The sequence below is a fragment of the Cyprinus carpio genome, chromosome B20 (assembly GCF_018340385.1).
Source record: "Cyprinus carpio isolate SPL01 chromosome B20, ASM1834038v1, whole genome shotgun sequence".
Taxonomy (NCBI): Eukaryota; Metazoa; Chordata; class Actinopteri; order Cypriniformes; family Cyprinidae; genus Cyprinus; species Cyprinus carpio.
The window spans coordinates 30,018,174-30,041,321 of record NC_056616.1 but is presented as its reverse complement, the minus strand read 5'-3'; the positions used below and the strand labels follow the sequence as shown (position 1 = coordinate 30,041,321).

Below are 23,148 nucleotides of genomic sequence, written 5' to 3'. Positions count from 1 at the left end.
CCACATGAATCTTTAACCTGTGCATTTGAATATGTCTCTTAAGTGTGCAGAATAAAAAAGACGACTTGTATGAATTAATGTGTTGCACTGATCAAATTGTCATTGATTTATATTAATTTGTCTTGTAGTCTGTCTTCTATGACCTGGAACTAGTCATGCACTGTTTCAGAGTCTCCAGACAAGGCTCAACCCTAATCCTGAAAAGAAACAATTTTCTCTATTAAGGCAGCTAACAGTTTTATAAAATATATATATTTTTTGGGGTTTTTTTTTTTTTTTTTTTTTTTTTTTTTTGGCCAGTCTTTTAGTTGGAAAAGGAGAGCGCACAGCAACCCTGTTTAATCACGAATACTTGGTTAAAAGTCCACTGACATCAAGGTTCAGATATTGACAGACTTTTCTTTTCTATCTTACATAAGATGAAGAGAAGAGAAGTGCACTGATTTCTTTTCTTTCTCATAGTGCTATTACAAAAATACAGAAAAATAATATATGCATATATACAATTAATGAAAATAAAAGCTGACTACTGTCCCTGTCTGCACAAACTATTCTTTTGCATTACATGGTTTATGCCACTATCTATGGAGTGAAAACAGTATCAAATTCTCCCACAAATGCACGTGCATTTCACACATTTCATTCACACTCGTGCATACAATCCACAAATGCACATTAAAGATCCAAACTCGCCCATAAAATCCACAAATACATGCGAGAGATCCACACACATGCACAAAATCGACAAATGCACGCGAGAGATCCACAGGCACCCACACAACCCGCAAATGCATGCGAGAGATCCGCACGCGCCACAATACAGGCAAAGGCAAGTGCATTAATTGTTTTTTTGCTTATAGAATGATCCTCAAATACTGTACTGTACCCGTTATTTCATGCACAACAAATCGCGAGTCCTTTGCATAAGTGTTCTGTCTTAAGAATGTCTATAAATATACACTTTTGTATTTGCTGATTCTTTTGAGACTGTCACTCCGCGGCCTTAACACACAAATGCGCACAAGCGTATCTGTACACTTTACCTATGGCCTGAAGTAGGCAGTCAGACGTGTAGAAGAATGGCGATCTGAATGGCGATCCACTTCAAGGACCCTGATTTTTTTTTTTTAACATTATTGCGACCAATATTTGGACTTTCATCGTGTCATATTTTTATTTTTTATTTTTTCATTGGGTACATGTGTATCCTCATCTTCTTTGTCTCATGTGCACAAATGTATCATCCTTTGTGTTTGTAAAATGCAGTGAGGTGTATGCTGTAAGTATCATGTTTCCGTAGTGCCGTGGTCTACATTCATTGATTAAATCTGATTTCCCATATGAAAGCACTTGTTTTGCTTATTTACATATAGGCTATACTTGCTGTATGCCTTGAGCACAATTTTCTGATGAATAAAAAAAGGTAAAATGCTGGCCTTTTTCTGTACAGTTACATTTACTCACGGTTCGGTTTGTATCAAGGTTTTAGAGTCACGGTTTCGGTACTATGGTTCGGTACTATGTTTAGGCAAAAACTATACTGTCAAATAAAAATAAAGAAAATAAGAATAATCCATCTAACTACAAGCAACATCACAAATAAATACAAGAGTTAAGATACAAATAAAATAAACACTGATTTTCAGTTGTTTTTTTTGGTAGGTCTAACATTAGTTTTCAGGTACAGAAATTTAATAAAGTAATGAAATGTAAAACAGCATTGCATATGTGACTGTTTTTTTTATATGTTAATTATTTTTTAATGTTTTTTTAGATATTCAATCAAGAGCGATTTATTTGTTGTTGCTGTTTGATTAATATTAAGAAAGTTCTGTCACTTTAAGAGAATGAACTGATACAGTACGTTCAACCGGCTATAGGATACTTACCAAGACGGGCATTTTGACATCATTTTTATGTGGATTTTTCCATTTAAACACAATACTTCAGAGAAAGCTTAATATTTGCGTGCGTTCTGAGGCACGGTTATTTTTTTTTTTCTGATGAGCGCATGTACAAATTTTCTCAGTGTGCGCAAGCTCGCATCCTCTGGCTCTTAAATGTTTAAACTGGCTATCACCTCCTCTAAACCACCTCCCCTATAAACCACTCCTGTTTGTTATATTATCCTAATATGCATGAACAATATAAGCAATATGATTGTGTCGATGCTACAGTCATTTTTTGCACAAACAGGCTATGCCTGTTTAAAATGATAAAAAACATGTAATGCATTAGACATGCGTTATTTTAAGGTTATTCATAGACAGATGGCGTATTCCACAAATGTTTTTCTTTTTCTTTCTTTTTTTCAGGGGTTTAGTATGTTTAGTGCATCCTCAAATAGCAGCACAAACAACAGACCATAAGGATTCATTAAAAAAATGCAAGTGATCATGCCTCTCTCTCTCTTTCCTTTGCTGGGGATATAATACAACCAAAACACTGTGGCTTTGTAAAATAAAGAAAACAAATAGGATGAGCTGCTTCGGTTTCCTTGCACTGCGCAGACACAAAAATGCAACGGAACTCAGTGTAGACGTGACAGTTTTGTTAATGTGTTAATTATTTTCTCCCTTCACGTGTGGGCTGTGGGTCGGAGCAGAGTGCGGTATGAGTCTGTTGTTTGTATTGCTAAAGGCCAGCATTTTACCTTTTTTTTTATTCGTCAGAAAATTGTGCTCAAGGCATACAGCAAGTGTAGCCTAAATGTAAAGAAGCAACACAAGCGCGTTCATATGGGAAATCAGATTTAATCAACAATAAACACCGACGTGCAGCCACTGCTCAGTTCAGCTGATGTTAGGCCTACAGCTTACACCAGTTCACCGGTTAATAAATCAAATCATTAATGCACTTGTCTTTACCTGGATTGCTGCATGCGCATTTGTGGATCTCTCGCGTGCATTTGTGGATTATGTGCGCTAGTGTGGATCTCTCGCATGCATTTGTGGATTGTGTGCGTGAATGTGGATCTCTCGCGTGCATTTGTGGATTGCCCTGTTTGTGTGTGCGATTGTTTTTTTTTTTGTTTGATTTGTTGTTTGTGTATTTCGTGCATTTGTGGGAGGATTTGATACTGTTTTCACTCCATAACTATCACATTGGGATCCTGATGCATCTTGTAGAATCAACTCTTTTTCCTTTAGAAATGTTCTTTTAGGACTTTCTTAGGCTACTTTTAGTCTGCATAATGCTTTGATCTACAAAATATATCTACTCTAAGAAAGTCTGTAAAAAATAGGGCTCAATGTGCCATATAATTTTCTTTATTGCATTTTAACAGGTATTGAAGCTGTACATGGCCATAGCCAGGGTTTAGAAATTAATGAGAACCTGACCTCAATACAGTATACTGTACAAGAAAGATGTGTAATGACATTATCAAACACAGACAGTTGCGCAACTTCTGCAAGATAACTCTTATCTAATCAAATAAACCACAAATAAAAGCCCTTTTATGAGGGTTTATGAGGGTGGCTTTGTCAGATGTTTTTATTAAGGTATATATTGTTATTAATTATTATTAATATTGATGATGAATAATACAATAATAATAATAACATTAATAAAATATTTTCTTTATTCATTTTATAATTTGAATCATTTGGGACTGTTGTATTGGTCTATCGTATTGTAAATGTTAAATCAACTGTATCGTGCTTGCATTAAGTAAAAACACAAAATGCTAAGTATTTGTACAGAACGTACAGTGTATTGCCTCAGAAGCATTTGAGGTTTGCAATACACAACTTTATTAACACTTACTCTGATTACAGGCACTTTCCGATAAGGTTTTGAGCTTGAACAGTTCTGGGATGCCATATATTATGCAATAATGGCAGCACATGCTCATATACTATATGTTAAACAGACAAAGAATCATGTTTAATGTAATGTAAAAAATGTTTATAGTAAACTGAAATGGCAAACATCTAAAAAAAAATCATTAAAACATTAGTATGAGTTTCATATAGTTTAACATGTAAACACTTAATTTTCATATTTATTCACAAACAAGTGTACATAATAAATATTACATATTCTTAAAGACTCCTAGACTTTATGATAGCATGCATACATTTCTAGGAGACACGTTTGTTCATTTACATGCTACATAGACTTTGATCAGGACATTTGAGTTGGATCCAACCTTCGTTCTTTCATTGATGAGCTTATCTTTTGTCTTAGGGAGCAAGTTGCTTACCTTTTCAAGTAGATAATGCTATGGATTTTCTTACTGAACAAAATGTTTCTGTACTTTAAGTCCTCAATGATATTGTGTCCTGTCCTGCCATATTTTGCTGGGTCAGGGTCTTTTAATTAGATTAGATTTGAAACATTTCTGTTGTTTAGATACATAAACTTTCAGTTGCGGTATGACAATGGTGACTGATTTAGTGAATCTTATTATTATTATTATTATTATTATTATTATTATTATTATTATTATTATTATTATTATTATTATTATTTTAACTATTGCAATGATGCTTTAAACCATTCACTCTCAATGTAGATACTTTGGTTTAGTTCAGAACATTCAGACAGCAGGGCCTTCTTTGAGACCTCATAAAGGGAGTGGGAATTGCTTAATATGGTGGATATGCTGTACAATAGATACATGACTTCACTCACATGCATGGCATGTCTATTACATGTGACACCCAACACTGCATCCACACTATGTGATGATCTTAGGAAGAATGTAGCTTTGTGCATTTAAACTGTGGAAGATACACAGAAGACAACAGATGGTACGAATTCCTCTTTTTCAGTGTTTTGTTTTCTATTTTAAGAGGATTAATGTTGTTTATTAGTTAAAAAAAAAAAAAACTAACTCCAGCCTTATCCCATAATTCATTATATACGGTTAATGGCAAATCTGATAAAAACTGACTTGCATTTAGATTTTACCTTTTTTGAACAACATTGTATATTTGACAAAATTAAACAAAATCTTACTTTTCTTAATAATTTCTACATAACATTATGTACCACTAATGCAAAGAGTTTCTAGAAAAAGCTATATATGTTTGATAGAGGAGACATTTCTTTGCACTCTGATTAGTGCTGATGTTATGGGTGGTTGATTTTATGCCAAATCAACAGACAAAATCAATCATCTCAACCCCAACAACCAGCATGTACTGTTTGTTTTGTAGTTAAACTTCACATCCTAAAATGAAATCCTAAAGCTGGACTTTACAATGCAGAACATCGAGTGGTATGACTTTCATGCCACCACATGAAGATTTGTTTAGTTTGTTGTTTTATTAAAAAAAAGTTCTAAATAAAATATTTCACTATTTTTTAAATAGTTTAATTGGTATGTGTTATAAGATCAGTTCAACTAATTATAGATTTTATATTGATTTGCTTCAAGTATTCAATAGACAGAAAGACAGACAGACAGACAGACAGACAGACAGACAGATAGACAGATAGATAGATAGATAGATAGATAGATAGATAGATAGATAGATAGATAGATAGATTCATGTTTAATCTACTTTAAAGCTATGTAAATTGTATGTGTATATTTTTGTTGTTTCACTTTATGCAAACTGTTTTTCAGCAGAAAAGAAGTCTGGAGTCAAAAAGGAAATATCAGCACGCTTTCATGGAGTGACCATAAAGTCCATTGCCCCTGTGTGTCTGAGGTACATTTATATCTGTCAACATTAGCTGTTTGTTTTTGAGCTCAATGTCATCATGGTCTATCATTCTCAAGAATCATGTTTAAATGTGTGGTAGTTTATGGGTCTGGTGTCCATTCAGCTGAGAAATCTAAATTTATATAAAAACAAATATTATAAAAACATAAAGGAAGTTTTACTTGCGTAGACTCGTAGCTGATTCAAGCAATTACAATATCTTGTTATTCTTTAAGTTCATTTGTACATCATATAGATCAGAGATCAGAGTGTTTTTCTGTTTTGGAGTTTGTTTTCAAAATAATAATAATAAAAAAAAATAGAATGAAAGGGTATTTTAGGTCAACAAGCCCTTATCAATGAAGTATGACTCACATTGCATTTCAAAATCACAACATGAATTTTAGGAGAGGACATAAATTGCATATAGGCCTAGAGTTTTGAATAAGAATGTTGTGAAAAAATATATACATGAATATACAGTAGGGTAATATTGAAATATGACGAGTTGTGTACACTTTTGGCTCCAAGAGAAATTACAAGACAACATCTGCTGCCTCCTGGTGGAGATGTCGAACATATTTCCATCAGAGTTTTCCCATCTCAAACCTATGAGCGCTAGAATTTTGTAAAATGTAAACATGATTTTGGAACCGTGAGAATGTTATTTAGATGGTAAATTTAAGCTGTTAAAACATGTAAGACATCAGAACTGAATATTAAAATATAAATCCATATTTAATACAGGGTGATGTTATGTGGGGTAAATTGCTTCATTAGGTACCAGGTAGCATTATTGGATATTGATTAAAAATAAGAAAGAAAGAAAGAAAGAAAGAAAGAAAGAAAGAAAGAAAGAAAGAAAGAAAGAAAGAACTAAAAAGTTGCCACAAACTTGCCACGATAGTACTAGTTACGATAGAGACTACATAGCCTCATTATTTAATTATCCCTAACTGTAAATAGCCTATACTTACAGTTTAGCTATTCGGCTTCCCATGTTTTATATATATTTAATTCTTGTAATCTAGAAGAGAGACAATTTTTTAAAGACAAAAAGCAAGTTTTACAAGAGAGGGGGGATTAAGGAGATGCGATGCAACATCCAGCTGCAGACAAGTAGGCTACTGTACGCGTTTTCTTTTCCGCTAGCGAACTGGTCTTTTTTTTGTGCTCAACTTTTTTTTTTTTTTGATTCAACAAAACAGCGTCCATACAAACAAACAAAACAGGGAAGGGGAAGCAACAGACATATTAATATTCAAACTGTTCTTTTACAGTATATTGCAATCTGCTCTACTTCGAAGTGTACGGACTCGTCCAAAGAGTAGCACAGTGTTTTGCTCTCACTAGATCGCTGTGTGTGCACATAAATGATTAATTATTTGTCTTCAACCACATCGCAACTTGAAACATGAGTTTAGAATCTGAATTTTCTCAAATATGATACTGGTATCCCTTTCTCAGGTCCACGGGTCCCCCCTACAGTGTAGTGGTGGTCTCGTCCATTGACAGCGGAGCAGAGCTGTGTGTGTGGTGTCAGGTCTCTCGCTCAATGATGAGGTTTCAAGTGCGCCTTTGAGATGTTATGGAGTCTGTAGAATATTCTGCAATATATAACTGTTGCGCTTCGCTTTTATTACAACAACGACATTCCAGCTTTTAGTCTACAAGATCGACCGGTACGTTTAAACATACCTTATTTAGTTTTTTGTTTGTATATGCAAGCTTCTGTTAGTTTTTTCATGCAGCGAAAATGTTGAAAGTTTTGTGAGGGCACTCCTTCAGGACCCGACGGACCAAGGCTACAGCTGACAAATTGGGGGACATATCAGCTCTGTCATTTTCTTAGAGGTAAGTTGATGTCTGTTTTAAGCATCTAATGTATTTTTTCAACAACATATGCCACTGTTTGTAACCCATCATTTGCATGATAGCGGTCCATGAGAATGAAGCTCTTTATGGCACCTAAAAAAATGAAGTTTAGGCTAAATACTAGTTTCATGTTTCATTTAAGCAATGGTACGTGAGGTTATTTTTGTATTTCTAGGTTGAAGAAATGTAATTAATTTTTTTAAATTTATTTATTTATTTTTAAGTTTATGGCAAGGTCGCCATAAAAATCCATGAATGTAAGCAAGGGCTGTTTTTAATGCACAGGAAAAATGACCTTATGATGTTAAATGACTATTTATCCTTCGCATTAATTTGATACATTAAATCACTTGAATTCATTGATTATCCACCGAAAAAAAAAATACTTATATGTGAATACATTGTTACTTACTAGCCTATATATAATATAACTGAGTGTAAAGTTACACTGCTTGCGATAGTTCCCTTATAATTCATACAGTATTTGCAGTGCAGCTTTTTTAATGGTAGTCTGTAGATGGTCTGATAACAATAGGTTATTCTTCCAATTCACTTGCCATTTGTATTCTTAATTTCCCCTGTATTATGATCACCTTGTGGGTCACAGCATGATATTCACAGCAGGAGTAGGAGGTCGATTTCTCACTTTTCCAATCAAGTCACTCCATGATGCCTTGCAATCATCTCAGAGGCATACTTGCCAGCCTGCCGTCAGTGTCAGAACAATCCGGAACCGCTGTCAACATTTCCATTTCCATCTCTAGTTCTAGTCTAAATCTGGTAAATACCAGCGAAATGTGTAAAACTGTTTTGGGGAAATTCATCCTGAATGGGAAATGTATTGGATGACCTCTAGACCTCATTACATTTAGCGACAAGCTATTTCGGGGAAAGATTCCCTGAATTCTCAATCGAGGCTACATGCGGATTGTTTGTTTTCCTGTGATTTTACAGTCCACCAGAGCAGCAGAAAAACTGCGTTTTCTGTTCTACTGATCTTTTGACACCTGTCAGGGTGCATTTTTGTTAGGCCACACTGGGGAAAAGAAGGCTTAATGAGCCTCACACCAACACACACAGACACACAGTTAATTGAGTTGATGTTTTATGCATGATGGGTCAAAGATGAATACTGTACAACTACATGCTGAATTGCACTGATGTGTACAAAGTGTGTCCCTCACTTTCCAGGTAACGTCTCTCTGGCTATTTGATCCGTGCACATGGCAACCTGGCTCATATTTTTGTTTGATTTGAATGGAGTGTAATGAAAGCTGTTATCTGGAAATAAATTAAGGGCAGTAGTTGCACTGTTTTCGCACTGGTCTGTGAAAAAATACATGTCACGTGAGTGTGTGGAATCTGCTTGTGAGACACAACATTCACATTTGCCGGAGTGGCAGCCTTGTAAACGGGGCTACTCTAATGAGAGGAAGGAGGGTAACAAAGACAAGTTTGTGCAACCAAGGCTTATGGGAGTGAAACTGGAAACTAGGTCTTGTGTGGAAATCATAGAGGAATGTTTAGTCATTAGATGCAGTATAAGAGCCTCTGACTTATTGTGACAGAATATTTCCTTCAGAGGCATGGCAGGCAAGGGTAAAATATTTGGGGAGAGGACAGTGCAGCAGGGGTCAGGGTAATAGAAACTGGCATTTCGGATAAACAGAGAAAATACGTTAAACTAACAAATGCAAATGTGTTCATCTGGACAGACAGTTTAAGTAAATGAAATAATATTGAAATACTCACAAGCTTGGCTGAACTGTATATATTGGCTTTTTTCCATATTGATTGAGATTTCCAAACCTATTTTCACCCTTAAAGTGATAGTTCACCCAAAAATGAAATTGCTGTCATGATTTCACTCTCCCTCTCAGGGCGTTCCAAACCTGTATAACTTTCCTTTCTCCATGGAAAAAGTGTACTGAAGAATGTACCAGCACTTTCTTTCCATGCTGTTCTAATGAATGGTAACTGGAGCTTTCAAGCTTTAAAAAGAAAACTGAAGCCTAATAAAAGTATCATAAAAGTGGTCCATATGACTAATGCTTTTTCTGAAGCCATGCAATATTTTTGTGAGAAACAGCATCAGTGAATAACGAGCGAAAGGTTTAAATATCAGTCTATTCATGAACAAAATATTCTTTTGAGTTGGATTTTTTTTTATTGAATCTGTTTATTTGGTTCATTAAACTAATCTAAACGAATCAGTCTGATCCAGTTCTTGAGTATGGCTAAACTGACTGGTCCCTTTATGTTAAGACTATTAATGAAAAACAAATGAGATAACTTTTTTGTTTATACCTCGCACAAAGCTATCATAGGATTTCAGAAGATTTCCATATAAACTATTTTTTATGATACTTTAAAGCTCCAGGTCCCATTCTTTGTGATTTAATGAAAAATGACCAGTAAATGCTTAAATGTCTCCTTTTGTGTTGCATAAAAGTCATACAGGTTTAAAATGACTGACATGAAAATATTTGAATGTAAAAATTTTGGCTGATCTGTCCCTTTAAGAAACATGAGGTCATTCTCTGGGATGTTGACAAAAGAAGCTATATGGTTTTCCCAGTTTTCTTTAGGGTGTGTGAGGGCCACTTGTATGGTTTATAGAAAGATGCCAGTTGTGAAACCACCTGTAAAGCATTATGGTTTGTGACTTGAGTGGCAGAGGATGCTTCTGAACCATGAGGTACTGGAGCATAAAGTAATACACCATCTGCTCTCCACCCACAATTCTTTTGAGAAGATGTGTCTCACACTTCGCTGTTCTGATTCAAATTTTTTTGCAAGGGTCTTTTCAAGCATTTTGAAAATTAGGGCCGTGTTCGACTCCTCACTCCTCTCATCGTGTCTTTCATTTTGGTTCCTCTTCACAGAGAATGAATATGTGGGCCTGATTCTCAGCTCTATATATGTGCCCCCTGTGGGGACCCTACTTTTTTCATATTTTTTTCCATTTGACAGCAGCGTGAGCTTACATGTTTTTTCCTTCAGATGGAAAGTTCTGGGTTTCTTGTGGCTTGGTGAGTGTCTGAGGGAAAAGAGGGAGGGAGCAGCAAGCTACGCCCATGTTTATGTCTGTCTGCCTGCGTGCTGCCAGGCCAGTAGCTTCACCCATGTGACTCGAGCCAAGGGAGGAGCCACTCTTATGATGGCCCTGACAAACTAAGCAAACGGAGCAAAACCATTTTCTGAAGACGTGGACATGTCTAGAAAATCAAGTCTAATGCCTAGAAAATGTATTTCTCTTAGAACTTACTGAGATTGTTCCTCCTTAAGAAAGTGTAGCTTTAACTGAAATAGATTGCAGAAATAAGTAGATATTTACAGAAGCTTCGAAAATGAAAGATTTTTAGGTCATAGTAACTCAGTAACCCATGACGTTTTTATTTAGGAAAAAATGTGGATGCAGCACGAGATAGATGGCAGAAGGTATTTTAGTCACAGGGACACCAATTTATATCTATAATGAGCCATGATCTCACTTGCCACCCTGCAGTCTTGAAACAAGGAGATTGTGGGCTAAAGTAGGACATCCTGATTCACTGGAAGGAAAGATGCTTGCATGAAGATACATTTTTCCAAACTGAAATATGAACAGTCTGATCATAGTAATGGACTTCAGTTTACACAGGTCTGATAGAGGCCAATGAGATTTTTCAAAACAAGAGCTAAACTACTGATATTTTTAATAACTAAGTGCAGAATTCTTAATAATATATTCTTTGTGTTCCTTTTGGATGTGGTTTTGAAAATATAAATTATAAAATGTCATTTAATGTAACCCTCAAGTAAAAAGTTTAAATATAAAGTTTTGTGATGTAATTTTATTTATTTACAAATATCATTAGTTATTCTTTTTCAGGGTTGGCCCACATGACTTTTACAACCTGAACTATGACTTTGTTTTGCTATGATATCATTTCCTGTTTTGTTTTTGTAATATTAATAAGCAGTGAAATATTTTTTTTGTTTGTTTGTTTTTTTTTTTAGATATAAAAAATGGTCAAACTACCTCAAAAGCTTTTCTTTTTAGGGATTTCTTGCCCTTATCTTAAGACAGTTTTTACTTTATGTCCCCTCAAATATATCAAAATAAATTTTAATACAGAAATTAAAGATCGTAGAAGAAATGTATTCAAGTCATTGTTTGAATGAGTTGCATTTTTAATGTTTTTTTTTTTTTATATATATTTTTTTTATATTAGATCCGGAGGTTACACTTTATTTTAAGGTGTCCTTATTACAGTGTAATTAAACATCTAAGTACTGAGTAATATTAATTAACTACATGTACTTACTATATAGTTAGGGTTAGGGTTAGGCTTAGGGTTACTTGCATGTAATTATGCATCATTTATTGTTATTATAATAGTAAGTACATGTAACATGTCTAAAAATGACACCTTAAAATAAAGTGTTACTGATCAGAACAAAAAATAAATAAATAAAAAATAACAACAGGCATTAAGTCATTGAACTAAACTGTAAACAAGTCAGATTCAGAAAGGAACATGAACAGATAAACTGGAGAATGGAGGAAGAGGCTGTAGTAAAAAGAGCGTGAATATGGAAACGAGTGCATATGGTCACGTAGCTTACATAACCTATCGTTAAATGTCCCATCCCTGCCACCTCACCGTTTACATGGTCTTTATATGATTTGTTTAAATAGAACGAGCAGTGCCTCACACTCTGCCCCCTCTTAACGCCGCGAGCACAGGCTCATGTACAGTAAGCCACACCAACCGTTCCAAATTACCCACACACATGCTGAAAAAAAATATATTTATTATTTATCTGGTTGGTAACGCAGGCTTGATTGTTTGTTGCTGGGGGTGTTGTGGTGGTTGTTATGCCCTCATATTAGCCTCCCTGAATGCTGCTCAGTGCCCTCCCCCCTTTACCCCACTGTGAAGGAGTCAATAAATTCTAACCTTAACAAGGTATTAAGTGGTTTCCATGGATACCAGGATCCACTCCCTGGGTTTGGAAGTGTAACACGTTTTCCATTATTCTGAAACCTACATGTGGCAGAGGAAATGTGGATCTCTTTATTCTGGCTTGTGTCGAAAGTACAAAAAAATATTAATTTGGGGGTCCAAATAGCTAAGAAGCTACTTTTTTCTTTGTGTTTGTTCTGACAGGGAGCAGCAAGGATCTGGGAACCGCCTGTGAGAGAGTTTGGTCATGGGTAAACAGAACAGCAAGTTGCGACCCGAGGTCCTCAATGACCTGCGTGAGAACACGGAGTTCACGGACCATGAGCTGCAGGAGTGGTACCGTGGCTTCCTGAAGGACTGCCCGTCTGGCCATCTCACGGTAGAGGAATTCAAGAAAATCTACGCCAATTTCTTCCCCTACGGCGACGCTTCGAAGTTCGCGGAGCACGTCTTCCGCACCTTTGACACCAACGGCGACGCCACCATCGACTTCCGGGAGTTCATCATCGCCCTGAGCGTGACCTCGCGCGGAGGCCTGGAGCAGAAGCTCCGCTGGGCCTTCAGCATGTACGATCTGGATGGAAACGGATACATCAGTCGAGCTGAAATGCTGGAGATCGTACAGGTGAGGTACTTTTAGTGCTTGCCCTCCTTTTTGGTTTCATTTGCATTTCTGTATTTTACCCAGCGAGTCATTGTTTTCAGAGCAGCTTGTTCCACATCAATATTGGCTCAGTCTAATGTTTGGTGATACAGACCTCCTGAATAAACAGATCTCCTCAATCAAGTGTTCCACAGGCCATATGGTCTTGCCACAAATGGTGGCCAAACACAAAGTCTTTGTTCGCTACTTCAAAGGGTCTGTTGACTCTCCATGTTAATAACATTGATGGCTCTTTTACACCTGCGACCGAGGACACGTTATAAAACAATATCTGAAAGTGACATTAAATGTGTCTGGCAGAGATACGAGCTGGTGATCATTTGCATTGATTACGCTGATAGGAAGTGTTGACAGTGACAGCTGCGTTGTGGAACTTTTGACTGGCAGTCGTAGCATTATAAAGACAGTCTTATCAAACTTGTTGCTATTGAAAACCGAAGCCTTTACATGTGACAGCAAACTACCATATGCTTTGACACACAGTTACATTAATCTTCACAGGCGATTTATAAAATGGTGTCATCTGTGATGAAGATGCCCGAGGACGAGTCGACACCAGAGAAACGCACAGATAAGATATTCCGACAGATGGATACGGACAACGATGGTACGCCTCTCGAGACCCATCTCCCACTCACTGTTCATTTTTATATAGACTCTTAAGTTGAAGCACACAAAATGTCATAGAAACTGCACTTGAAAAAAAAAAAGTTAGTTTGCCAAATTTAATGTTTTAGAAGCCAATTAAATTTTTCTTGTTTTAAAGATGTTGGGGAAACAAGACAGAAATACTCATTTAGAAAATAATTTTTTCACAGTGTCCATGACAACCACTGACACACAGATAAAACAATATTTAGGATTTATTTAAGTTTCAGATTATTTCATCAATATTTGCACAACTCAGATGTTACTCTTGGAATTGGAAATGGGTGAAATAACCTTGTTGTTGTTCTTTCAAATTTGTAGGCAGACTCTCTCTGGAGGAATTCATCAAAGGTGCCAAGAGTGACCCCTCTATTGTCAGACTACTGCAGTCTGACCAAAGCACCTCTCGACAGTTATGAATACAGATCTTAAAAGCAGCTGACAGGAAACCACTCACATGCACACTGAAAAGGCAAGATTTAATTAGAAAAGTAGTTTGCGTTATTAATGATACACTTATATGTCTTTTCTGCTTACAAAATTTTTCTGTTAATGGGTGGTTACCTTTTTTCATCACTATTCCAGCCTGGTTTTGGAATTGGTATTGAGTTCTCATAATGTCTGGGAATTGTAAGAATTTTAAAGAACCATTGAAATCAATTGGCACAATTCAGGAATTTACAGATATTTATATTTTAAAATGTATTTTTTTTTTTATTATTGATTGCATTAATTAAAAAAAGCATGAAACTAGCATGAATCTGAAAAATTGTCAAGTGACTTCAAAGTGTCTTTAAGTGATGACCTAAAAAGAATTATATTTTCACAATTGTTTGCATTCCACTCAAAGCAGTAAATGATTAATCAGTAGCACGTGAACATTTCTAGACTGGCTATTACGCAAAAAGATGATGTTCTGCTTGTAAATATTCAATTTCTTATGCATCCATTCCAAAAATCAATTTTCAGATATCTCCAGAGAACTATTTGCATGCTTTTGGCATGTTCTAAACATAGTATTTGTTTTAAGTGTTCTTTGGTGTTCTTGTGGTCTAGCTGCATTTGGAGCGGCCTGCTGTCCTGCCAATTATGATCATTTTGTGTTCTACTTTATTTTAAAAGGAAAGTATTGCTTCTTTTAACTCTGTGTAACATGCCAACAGTTTGGTGTCAGTAAGATTTTTATTAATTTTTTTAATTCTGAAAGGATGTGTTTAATTGATCAAAAGTGATATTAAACATGCTTGCTTTGTTACAATTGTTAGAATTCTATTTCATATAAATGCTGTTCTTTGAACTTTCTATACATCAGAGAATCCTGAGAAAAATGTATCATGCTTTACAAAAAATATAAAGATGTTTCTTGAGCAGCAAATCAGTTTCATGGTTTGAAAGATCATGTGACACTGAAGACTGGAGTAATGGCCACTGAAAATTAAGCTTTGCCATCACAGAGGATATATATTTTAAAATATATTAAAATAAAAAAAACAGTATTTAAAAAAAAAAATCACAATTTACTTATTTTACAGAAATTTTGATCGAATAAATGCAACTTTAGTTAGCATAAAATGTTTTCAAACCATTTGAAAAGTCTTACTGAAACCAAACTTGTGAACAATAATGAATGCCCAGTGTTGGGTGCTTGGGTTTCGTTTCCATGTGTTTTGAGTTCTAATATAAATTAGATTTACAATCTAATATGCTAGAATAAGTTTGGATTTTTTTTTCTAGAGGTCAGAGAATGATTCGAATTATAATGCGCATTGATGATCTGTTTTAAAGTGCAATTGAATCATGCATAATTATTTTTCTGGTTTGTTTTGGTTTAAATTCTAAATGAAACTTCAAGGTAACATAAGCAGACAGTCACACTTTTTACAACCATTTCCGCCCTAAAGGTAAAAAACAGCAGCCATCAGCCTTTAGACTGCTTATGAATATTTGAACACTGTTGTCCATGTGGACATATGGAGCAGATAGAATGGCAGACAGGTGGTTAGTTTCTATCTGTCCTTTCACCAATCCAGTGTCAACATGAACAGTACAGACGCTGTTGGATAAGTCGCTCCATGGAATGGAACAGTAACACTTCATGTCAAGTACAGAATCTTCAAGCTCTTTCTGTTAAAGGAAACATTCTTTCACTTGGGTCTTAATTTGCTCTTTTGCATGTGTGGTATGTCAGTGGTCCCTTCTCTGTAAAATGACTGTTGAAGTGAAATGCCAAAAACTAATATTTGTACTGGATATATATATATTATATATTAGATTTATGGGTAATTTCTAATTTTGTATAGTGTTAATTGTGTTGTAAGGAATGATAGCTGACAAAAAAAAAGTTGTTTCACAGCTGGGAATGGGCCGTCCAGCCATATTTTTGTGAAGCCAAAGCATTAGTGTGAATCTAAATGTTGCATCTTTACAGTGTATGTGTATGTGCATGAATTCTCAATAAACCACTGATTCATAGGCAACCGGTGTTCATCTGAGTAACTTCCTAGATAAGCTGTAATAAAAAAAAATAAAAAAAAGCGCTAGTCAATTTATTATTTTTATTTTCATAACAAAAACTTTTTTTTTTTTCAAAACAGTGCCGTGTAAGAAAAATCTACACGATGCCCACATTACACCCGGTCCAGTACATTAGACAAATGGGCAAAGGATGACATTCTTTTCAGTAACACAATTTAAAAAAAACCAAAAAAATAATAATTAGTCACATCAGAGGGAGAAAGGGTGAAAATGAAAACAACTTCAAGCATCTTGCAACTAAAGGAGCTGCTGAAATGACAGAAAGGCTGATTTAAATAACCACTGGTTAATCTCATTACCAGAAAGACCAGTGCCATCTGATTAAATCTAGTCAATGAAACCGATATTAGAAAGTGTTCTGTGAAGAGCTTCTGTGTGACATCTGCTTACTGGAAACAAGTGTCTGATAATCAGAGTCACATTCTGCTTCATCAAGCTGATTGAAAACTCCAATCAGTCACTAAATCAAAAAGTGAAGAAGGAACTTGAGGAAGAGTGTAGCTCAATTGTGGTGTACATACCGAAAAGCCTCATTTTTCAACTAACATGGAGATGTTTTCTTTTAAAAAGCTGCACAACCATTTGCTTTATTTGTATCTTTTCAGAAGTCTTAAGGAAGTTTGTTTCCCAACTATCCCCTCATCCATGGGAGAGAAGACATGGGCATCATTAGGGGGTCTAGAGTAGTTTAGACCAGGCTCATAACTCATCCTTCCCCAGATCATCCAGATCCACATCGCTCAGGTCAATGTCATCTTCCATGGGCAACTGAGTAAAGGCCAAAAAAGGGGGGTTTGAGAACAACAAAAAAATTATATCTATGCACCTTCACACTCTTTTCTGTACTCACCACTCCGTCTTTCCCGTCCCAAGGTTCCACAGTGTTGATCTTAGGCAAAGCTCCGCCTCCCACTGTAGCAGTGGAGCCACGGCCAACAGAAAGTTCCCTGCATAAATAAAGACACTGATAGTTTAACAACATAAAACAGGCTGACAGTTAGAAGGGCCCTTATAAACAACACCTGTTTTTTTTTTTATATATATGACACTGATAGTTTAACAACATAAAACAGGCTGACAGTTTGTATGTATATTTATATATACACAATTTACTGTATGCTAACGGTCTCAATGACGTAACCTGTTTCCCAGAAACATAAACTCCAGCCTTCTGTTACCTGAGGAATTCGTGGATGCCCGTTTCACTGAATGAGCCTCTTAGCAGAGCGAACTTCATCTTGCGAGCATTAATGGCTGCCATAGCAGGATAGCCAAATCCACCAATCCCAAGAGACGACTCCAGATCCATCTGCGCCCCTGCTTCAGTCCACAACCAACTGTAGGGAGAGAGAGAGAGAAAAGAGTGTGATGTGTGTGACTGTATCCCACTCTCTATTCCCTAAAGTCTTGTCTCTTGCACACAAGCAGTGACATGTATTGGTGTTATTAACGGGCAGACTGATCTGAACTTGTACTCGGACTGAAAACACTGACCCCCCACGTCTTCTTCTTGTATTTGTCAGCCATCGTCCTCATCACTTCCAGGTAAGAGTTTCTTCCAGATGCACCTGCAAGCATAGAGAAAATGCAGAGTTTGAGCTTTACTTCCACAAATTATTTTCAGTAAGTAAAATACAGCACAAAATGTTTAATACATATAATTAATTAATAATAAAAAAAAAGTAAATATAACAAACGCATAACAAAATTAAAAATTACTAAAACCTGAGCACATATAAATTAAAAATTTAAATATAATAGTACATGATATTCAAATGCATCATGCTCCTACTACATTTGTATCATACACAGTAAAATTATAAACAGAAGTGATCACTTTTAAAAGACCACTGCATGAATTTATTTATTATGGCTGGTATATGATAAGGGTTATGGCTGGAATCTGATAAATGGCTGGTACTGAAATGAGACAACATTATACTGTATATTTAACAGTTTCTAGCCCTTTTTTAAAAATTAACAAAGTGAACATTAGATGACAGAATAAATTAGTAAATAAGCATGCATAATTAAATATTGACCTATATATATATATATATATATATATATATATAAAATGGTAATATATATATATATATAATACAGTTCCAGTATATTGTGCACTCCTAATGAATCATTCCGTTTAAGAGGATTATCAAATGATAAGCAAAAAAAAAGTATTTTTGTTTTATAGTTGCAATCGAAATGCACCTGTGTCTAGAATGTGAGGCAACACAGATATGATGCACAGCTGATAGTCCTCGCAGGTTTTCTTCAAAACGTCTTCATCAAAATCTAAAGGAAATCAAATTTACATGAATATAAACCAACCTAAATATTTTTATACAAACTATTTACAACTAACAATATAAAACACTAGTTAAACAATACTCTCCTATCCTATTAAAAATAGAAGAGAAAACTCTTACCTCTTGAAGCTCTGGAGGAGGGATGTTGTCAGAGTAAAGGTCCATGGCACGAGCAACAATGTCAGAACGTGTACGTCCCCCCCCCTGAAAGTCCTCTGGCTCCTCTCCTTTACGAAAGATCTTGATGGTAGGGAATCCTCGAATCTAACAATAAAACCAGCAGAAATGACAGCAAGTCCAGATGCAATTAATGAACCCAAAAACCAGAGGAGAATTAAAAAAAAAAAAATGGAATGCAAAAGTTGGAATTCTGCAAGACTAAAATAAAGAACAGCAGATATTCAACAAAAATGTTCAGTGTCCAAAACTGATTCATATTGTTTGTTGGGATATAAAATGAAACTACAGACAATATGGGAATTGCTTATATTCAAAGACATCAAATAAGTGATATACATCAGACGTACCCCATAGCGGCTTTCCAAGCCTTGGTGAACAGTAGCATCCACAGCACCCAGTTTCACTTTACCCTTTGTCTGCTCTTTGACTTCTGTGGCAGCTGCCTTCCATTCCGGCTCAAGACTGGAAACATTAAAGAAAGTCAACGGGAGAGAAAGCCCAGCTGGCAGAGGAGTTTCACGGTCTTTGAATCCATGTAAATAACTGAAGCGCTTAAATAATGCATGCCACAGCATGTCAGGTACTATTTCAGTGGAATGACAGACAGACAGACAGGTCTTATGATGTACGGGAGACACATACTTTTTGCAGTGTCCACACCAGGGGGCGAAGAACTCCACCATCCAGACATCATCACTGTCCAGCACGGTACGGTCAAAGTTATCATCGGTCAGCTCCACCACATCCTTTTTATTGCCAGCACCACCTCCACTCTGATCACAACAGAACCCAAAGAGTCAATCAAAATAAACGTAATAATCAAATCAAACGTAACAATATAGCAACAAATTCATCACGTGGGCTTCCATACCTGTTTGCCATAGTCTGAGCCTCCAGCCTTTCCACCAAGTCGGTCTTTGACCAATGAGCGGAGAGCATTCAGAGCTGCGTCTACAATGGCCTGACCGCTACGTCCACCTAAAAAGAGAGAGAGAGAGACAAACTCTACTTAGGAGAAGTAACAGATTTTTGCATCAGCAAAAAAGGTTTTCTTTGTGTGCATGCCAAGATGTTTTATGAAGATTCAGTATTGAACCTTGGTAATCCTCTGGTTTCTGTTTGTTGGCTCCAAAGATCTTGATAGTTGGGAAGCCACGGACTCCATACTGGCCTCCCAGGGAGTTGTGCTGGTCTGCGTCCACAGCGCCCACCTTCACAATGCCCTGTACCACAACACAAATGGCACCAACAATGAATACATTTTTTTCTTTTTTATCTTTTAGATTCATCCAATTAACTGTAATGGGGCAGGTCACTTATTAAATATTTAGAAATATTCAGAACATTAAACGAGGACACATATTCCATTGATCAAGCATGGTTTCTTAACAACACATAGTACTTTTAAATCAATTAAAATAAATAATCCTAATAATTAACAACTAATTAAAAATACATTTTGAAACAAATCTCAATGCCCAATCAGGCTGCATTTATTTGATCAAAATAACAGGAAAAACAGTAATATTGTGAAATATTATAACAATTCAATTTATTACAACTTACTTTTTTATTTGAACATTATTGTGAAATATTATTTTATTTCTGTGAATTTTCAGCCGCCATTACTCCATGCTTCAATGTCACATAATCCAATAGAAATCAATATAATATGCAAATTTGGTGCTCACAAAACATTTCTTGTCATTGTCAATGTTGAAAACAGTTGGAAACTGTGATGCAATTTTTTTTTATGATGCAATGAAAAGAAAATGCATTTATTTGAAATTGAAATATTTTGTAACAAATTTATTTACTGTCACTTTTGATCAATTTCATGCATCCTTGCAGAATAAAATAATAATTTATCCAACGATTCTTAAATTCAGAACTGACCTTTAAAGCTGTGGCTGCTTTCTTCCATTCAGGAGCCAAACTCTTGCAGTGACCACACTTAAAAACAAACAAACAATAAGATGTCAAATATTGAACATTAACATCTACCTCTTTCATGAAACGTATAACCACACAGGTCTAATAATGATGCTCACAACTGTATTATGCATCATATGCAAACTAAAACTACTGACATGCAAATCATGGTGCAAATAAAGTGCCTGAAATACAAGAGAAGAAAAACTAAACTATGCTTTCAACAAACATTACACAGTGTACATACTGCTTAGAAAGCAACAGATTGTGCTGATTCAGCACCAGTATTTCAGACAGTAACCTGATCTGTAACTACAGGTCTAGAGATCTCTATTGACACACATCCGGGTTCCACCACACTCTTCCAACTTACCAAGGGGCATAAAACTCGACCAGCCAGAGACTGTCACTCTGTATGACTTCCCTGTTAAAGTTAGAGGGGTTGAGTTCAACCACATCATCACTGGCAGAGTAGAGACCGTGGACAGAGAGCACAGTCAGAGAACACGCCAACACGCCTGAGAAGATAAAAGAAAGAGCATCAGGTGATTTCATCAGCTTTATTAAAAAAACAAAAAAACAATGCAGGCACTTTCTGTAAAAACAAGAACCATAGCATGAAACACTGAATATACAGTTCATAACAAACAGGACTTTCTAGTTCCAGACTCTAAGCACATTCAAGGGATGACTGCAGAATCTCAATATTATGAAAACAAAATTGGACTCATGCTATATGGAGGTGAATTTGCTGTAATGTATAGGCTCTAACCACCGTTACTCAATCTGCATGTTTAACTACACTTGTCAACATTTGAAGTGGATCAACACCATTCATCAAAGTTGTCCTAAAACCAAAATGTGTTTGTGTCTCAGGACAACTTTGATGAACCTTTTGATCCAATTCAAATGTTGACTACTATATACTATAATGCTACATTTATGCATTCTATGTTAAACTGAAGCTTTCTAAAAAAACACTCTTTCAGTTAGTTTTACAGAATGTTTTGCTTTCTCTTTTATCACAATAACCTGTATTCTTCACACTGCAATTCTACACGTTAACTAAAGTTAGGCTTTCAACACACCTCACACGCATTTGTGTCGATAAAACGCCACTCTACAGCTGAGTTCACGCTTTTTTGTCATTATAACTCACCCAAGAACGCTCGCATGGTTGTTCTTGGTGCCTGGTCAAGATCTTGTTCAGTTCTTCGGACTATGCAGTGCTGTGTGCGCCGCGGGAACTCTCCACCTCACTCAGCGCATCACACAGCCGGTCTCCAACCAGCAGCGTAACAACGCGACACAGGCGCACCGTGGCCCGCGCTGATTGGCCTGCCTCCACCCGGAGACGAGCTCAACCAATAGGAGGTCGACGTGTAGTTTTGTGCTTCGGTGAAGTACGGTGGCTGGGAGGTACTAAAATTGTTTTATAAAAGGGATCTGCTAAAGGCACTTTAATATCTCCGGGGTAGTTTTACTAAAACTAGCATATTTCAGTGTTTTTATTGAATATTGAAAAATCTAAATCAGAAGTCTCTTTTTGTGCGACATTTCCAATCATGCTGTTATTTTGTAAAATTACACGCAAATAGCATGAAAATAACTATTTGTGGTACATACTGTAAATTGTCAAGTATGAAATTTACTTTAGCAACACAATGAGGTCGACCATTTTATTCCATTAAAATGTTTAAAATGTAATTTCCATCAGCTTTAGCACAGAATATTGTCACAATACTGTGCCTAGGTTGAAATGTGGTGGATGTTCATGACTTTCAGAAATAAATGACTAAAATGACAGAATTTTCCTATGATGCATGTATAGACACTGTTACGTTGTAATTAGACAAAATAATTAAACCAATGACCAATAAACCAATGGCAAAAAGAAAAAGAGCTCATAGTTGAAGAAACATCCATCCCATAAAAAGCCTTTGATGGGTAAGAGTCTCTTGTCAAGTGCCAAACACCAACATTTAATAATATTCTTAATAAATTTGTAATTTGATCTCATATTTACCTTAAATTAGCAATAAATTGCATTTAATCAGCAATGCTTATAAGTGATGCCATCCATTTCTATAACCTGCTTTGTGCTGGCACCAGGAAATCATCCAGAGATGTTGAAGATCTTCTGGATGAAAGCTGAAGGTAGTGAAAAGAACAAAAGGTCCCAAAAAGATCAGTCCGGTTATGCTGAGCAGAGTCACCATTGTTGCCAATTTATACTGCTGGGCCAACACATTATGCAGGTCCACCCCGTATGGGACTCAACAACCACGACAGGCTGGTTGGTCGGGCGACTGTGTGAAAGAGAACAGGGTTATACTGGAAACCTCTTCTCACACACATGCATACCCACGGTATAGAAACAAACATGTTCAGTGTTT

The 23,148-nt window shown here is 36.0% G+C and overlaps 2 protein-coding genes across 4 annotated transcripts; one reads left to right on the top strand and one right to left on the bottom strand.

The window, feature by feature from the left end:
- Positions 1–5,641: 5,641 nt before the first annotated feature.
- Positions 5,642–14,785, top strand: LOC109112649 (hippocalcin-like protein 1). Of its 3 annotated transcripts, XM_042746173.1 has the most exons (5): positions 7,147–7,339; positions 7,424–7,511; positions 12,689–13,109; positions 13,650–13,755; positions 14,118–14,785. In XM_042746173.1, exons 3-5 carry the CDS (start codon positions 12,732–12,734, stop codon positions 14,213–14,215), a joined length of 582 nt encoding a protein of 193 aa, XP_042602107.1. In that variant the 5' UTR covers positions 7,147–7,339; positions 7,424–7,511; positions 12,689–12,731; the 3' UTR covers positions 14,216–14,785. The 3 variants fall into 3 exon arrangements, with proteins under 3 accessions (XP_042602109.1, XP_042602108.1, XP_042602107.1); XM_042746175.1 differs by lacking the exons at positions 7,147–7,339; positions 7,424–7,511 and adding an exon at positions 5,642–5,663; XM_042746174.1 differs by lacking the exon at positions 7,424–7,511 and having other exon boundaries at positions 7,146–7,339.
- A 1,552-nt stretch (positions 14,786–16,337) lies between these two features.
- LOC122140908 (protein disulfide-isomerase A6-like) lies at positions 16,338–22,047 on the bottom strand. The gene is made up of 13 exons (XM_042746176.1): positions 21,912–22,047; positions 21,126–21,270; positions 20,717–20,774; positions 19,917–20,043; positions 19,692–19,798; positions 19,463–19,593; positions 19,168–19,282; positions 18,757–18,904; positions 18,543–18,623; positions 17,827–17,899; positions 17,510–17,668; positions 17,182–17,278; positions 16,338–17,099 (listed from the first exon to the last, which is right to left on the bottom strand). Exons 1-13 carry the CDS (start codon positions 21,925–21,927, stop codon positions 17,031–17,033), a joined length of 1,326 nt encoding a protein of 441 aa, XP_042602110.1. The 5' UTR covers positions 21,928–22,047; the 3' UTR covers positions 16,338–17,030.
- Positions 22,048–23,148: the final 1,101 nt, after the last annotated feature.

Coding starts and splice junctions, on each gene's coding strand:
- LOC122140908 (XM_042746176.1), bottom strand. Junction 19,799..19,916: donor GAAACCAGAGGATTACCAAG/GTTCAATACTGA, acceptor CTCTCTTTTTAG/GTGGACGTAGCGGTCAGGCC. Junction 18,905..19,167: donor GCTTGGAAAGCCGCTATGGG/GTACGTCTGATG, acceptor TTTTATTGTTAG/ATTCGAGGATTCCCTACCAT.
- LOC109112649 (XM_042746175.1), top strand. CDS start 12,732: ATGGGTAAACAGAACAGCAAGTTGCGACCCGAGGTCCTCAATGACCTG. Junction 13,110..13,649: donor AAATGCTGGAGATCGTACAG/GTGAGGTACTTT, acceptor TAATCTTCACAG/GCGATTTATAAAATGGTGTC. Junction 13,756..14,117: donor GATGGATACGGACAACGATG/GTACGCCTCTCG, acceptor TCAAATTTGTAG/GCAGACTCTCTCTGGAGGAA.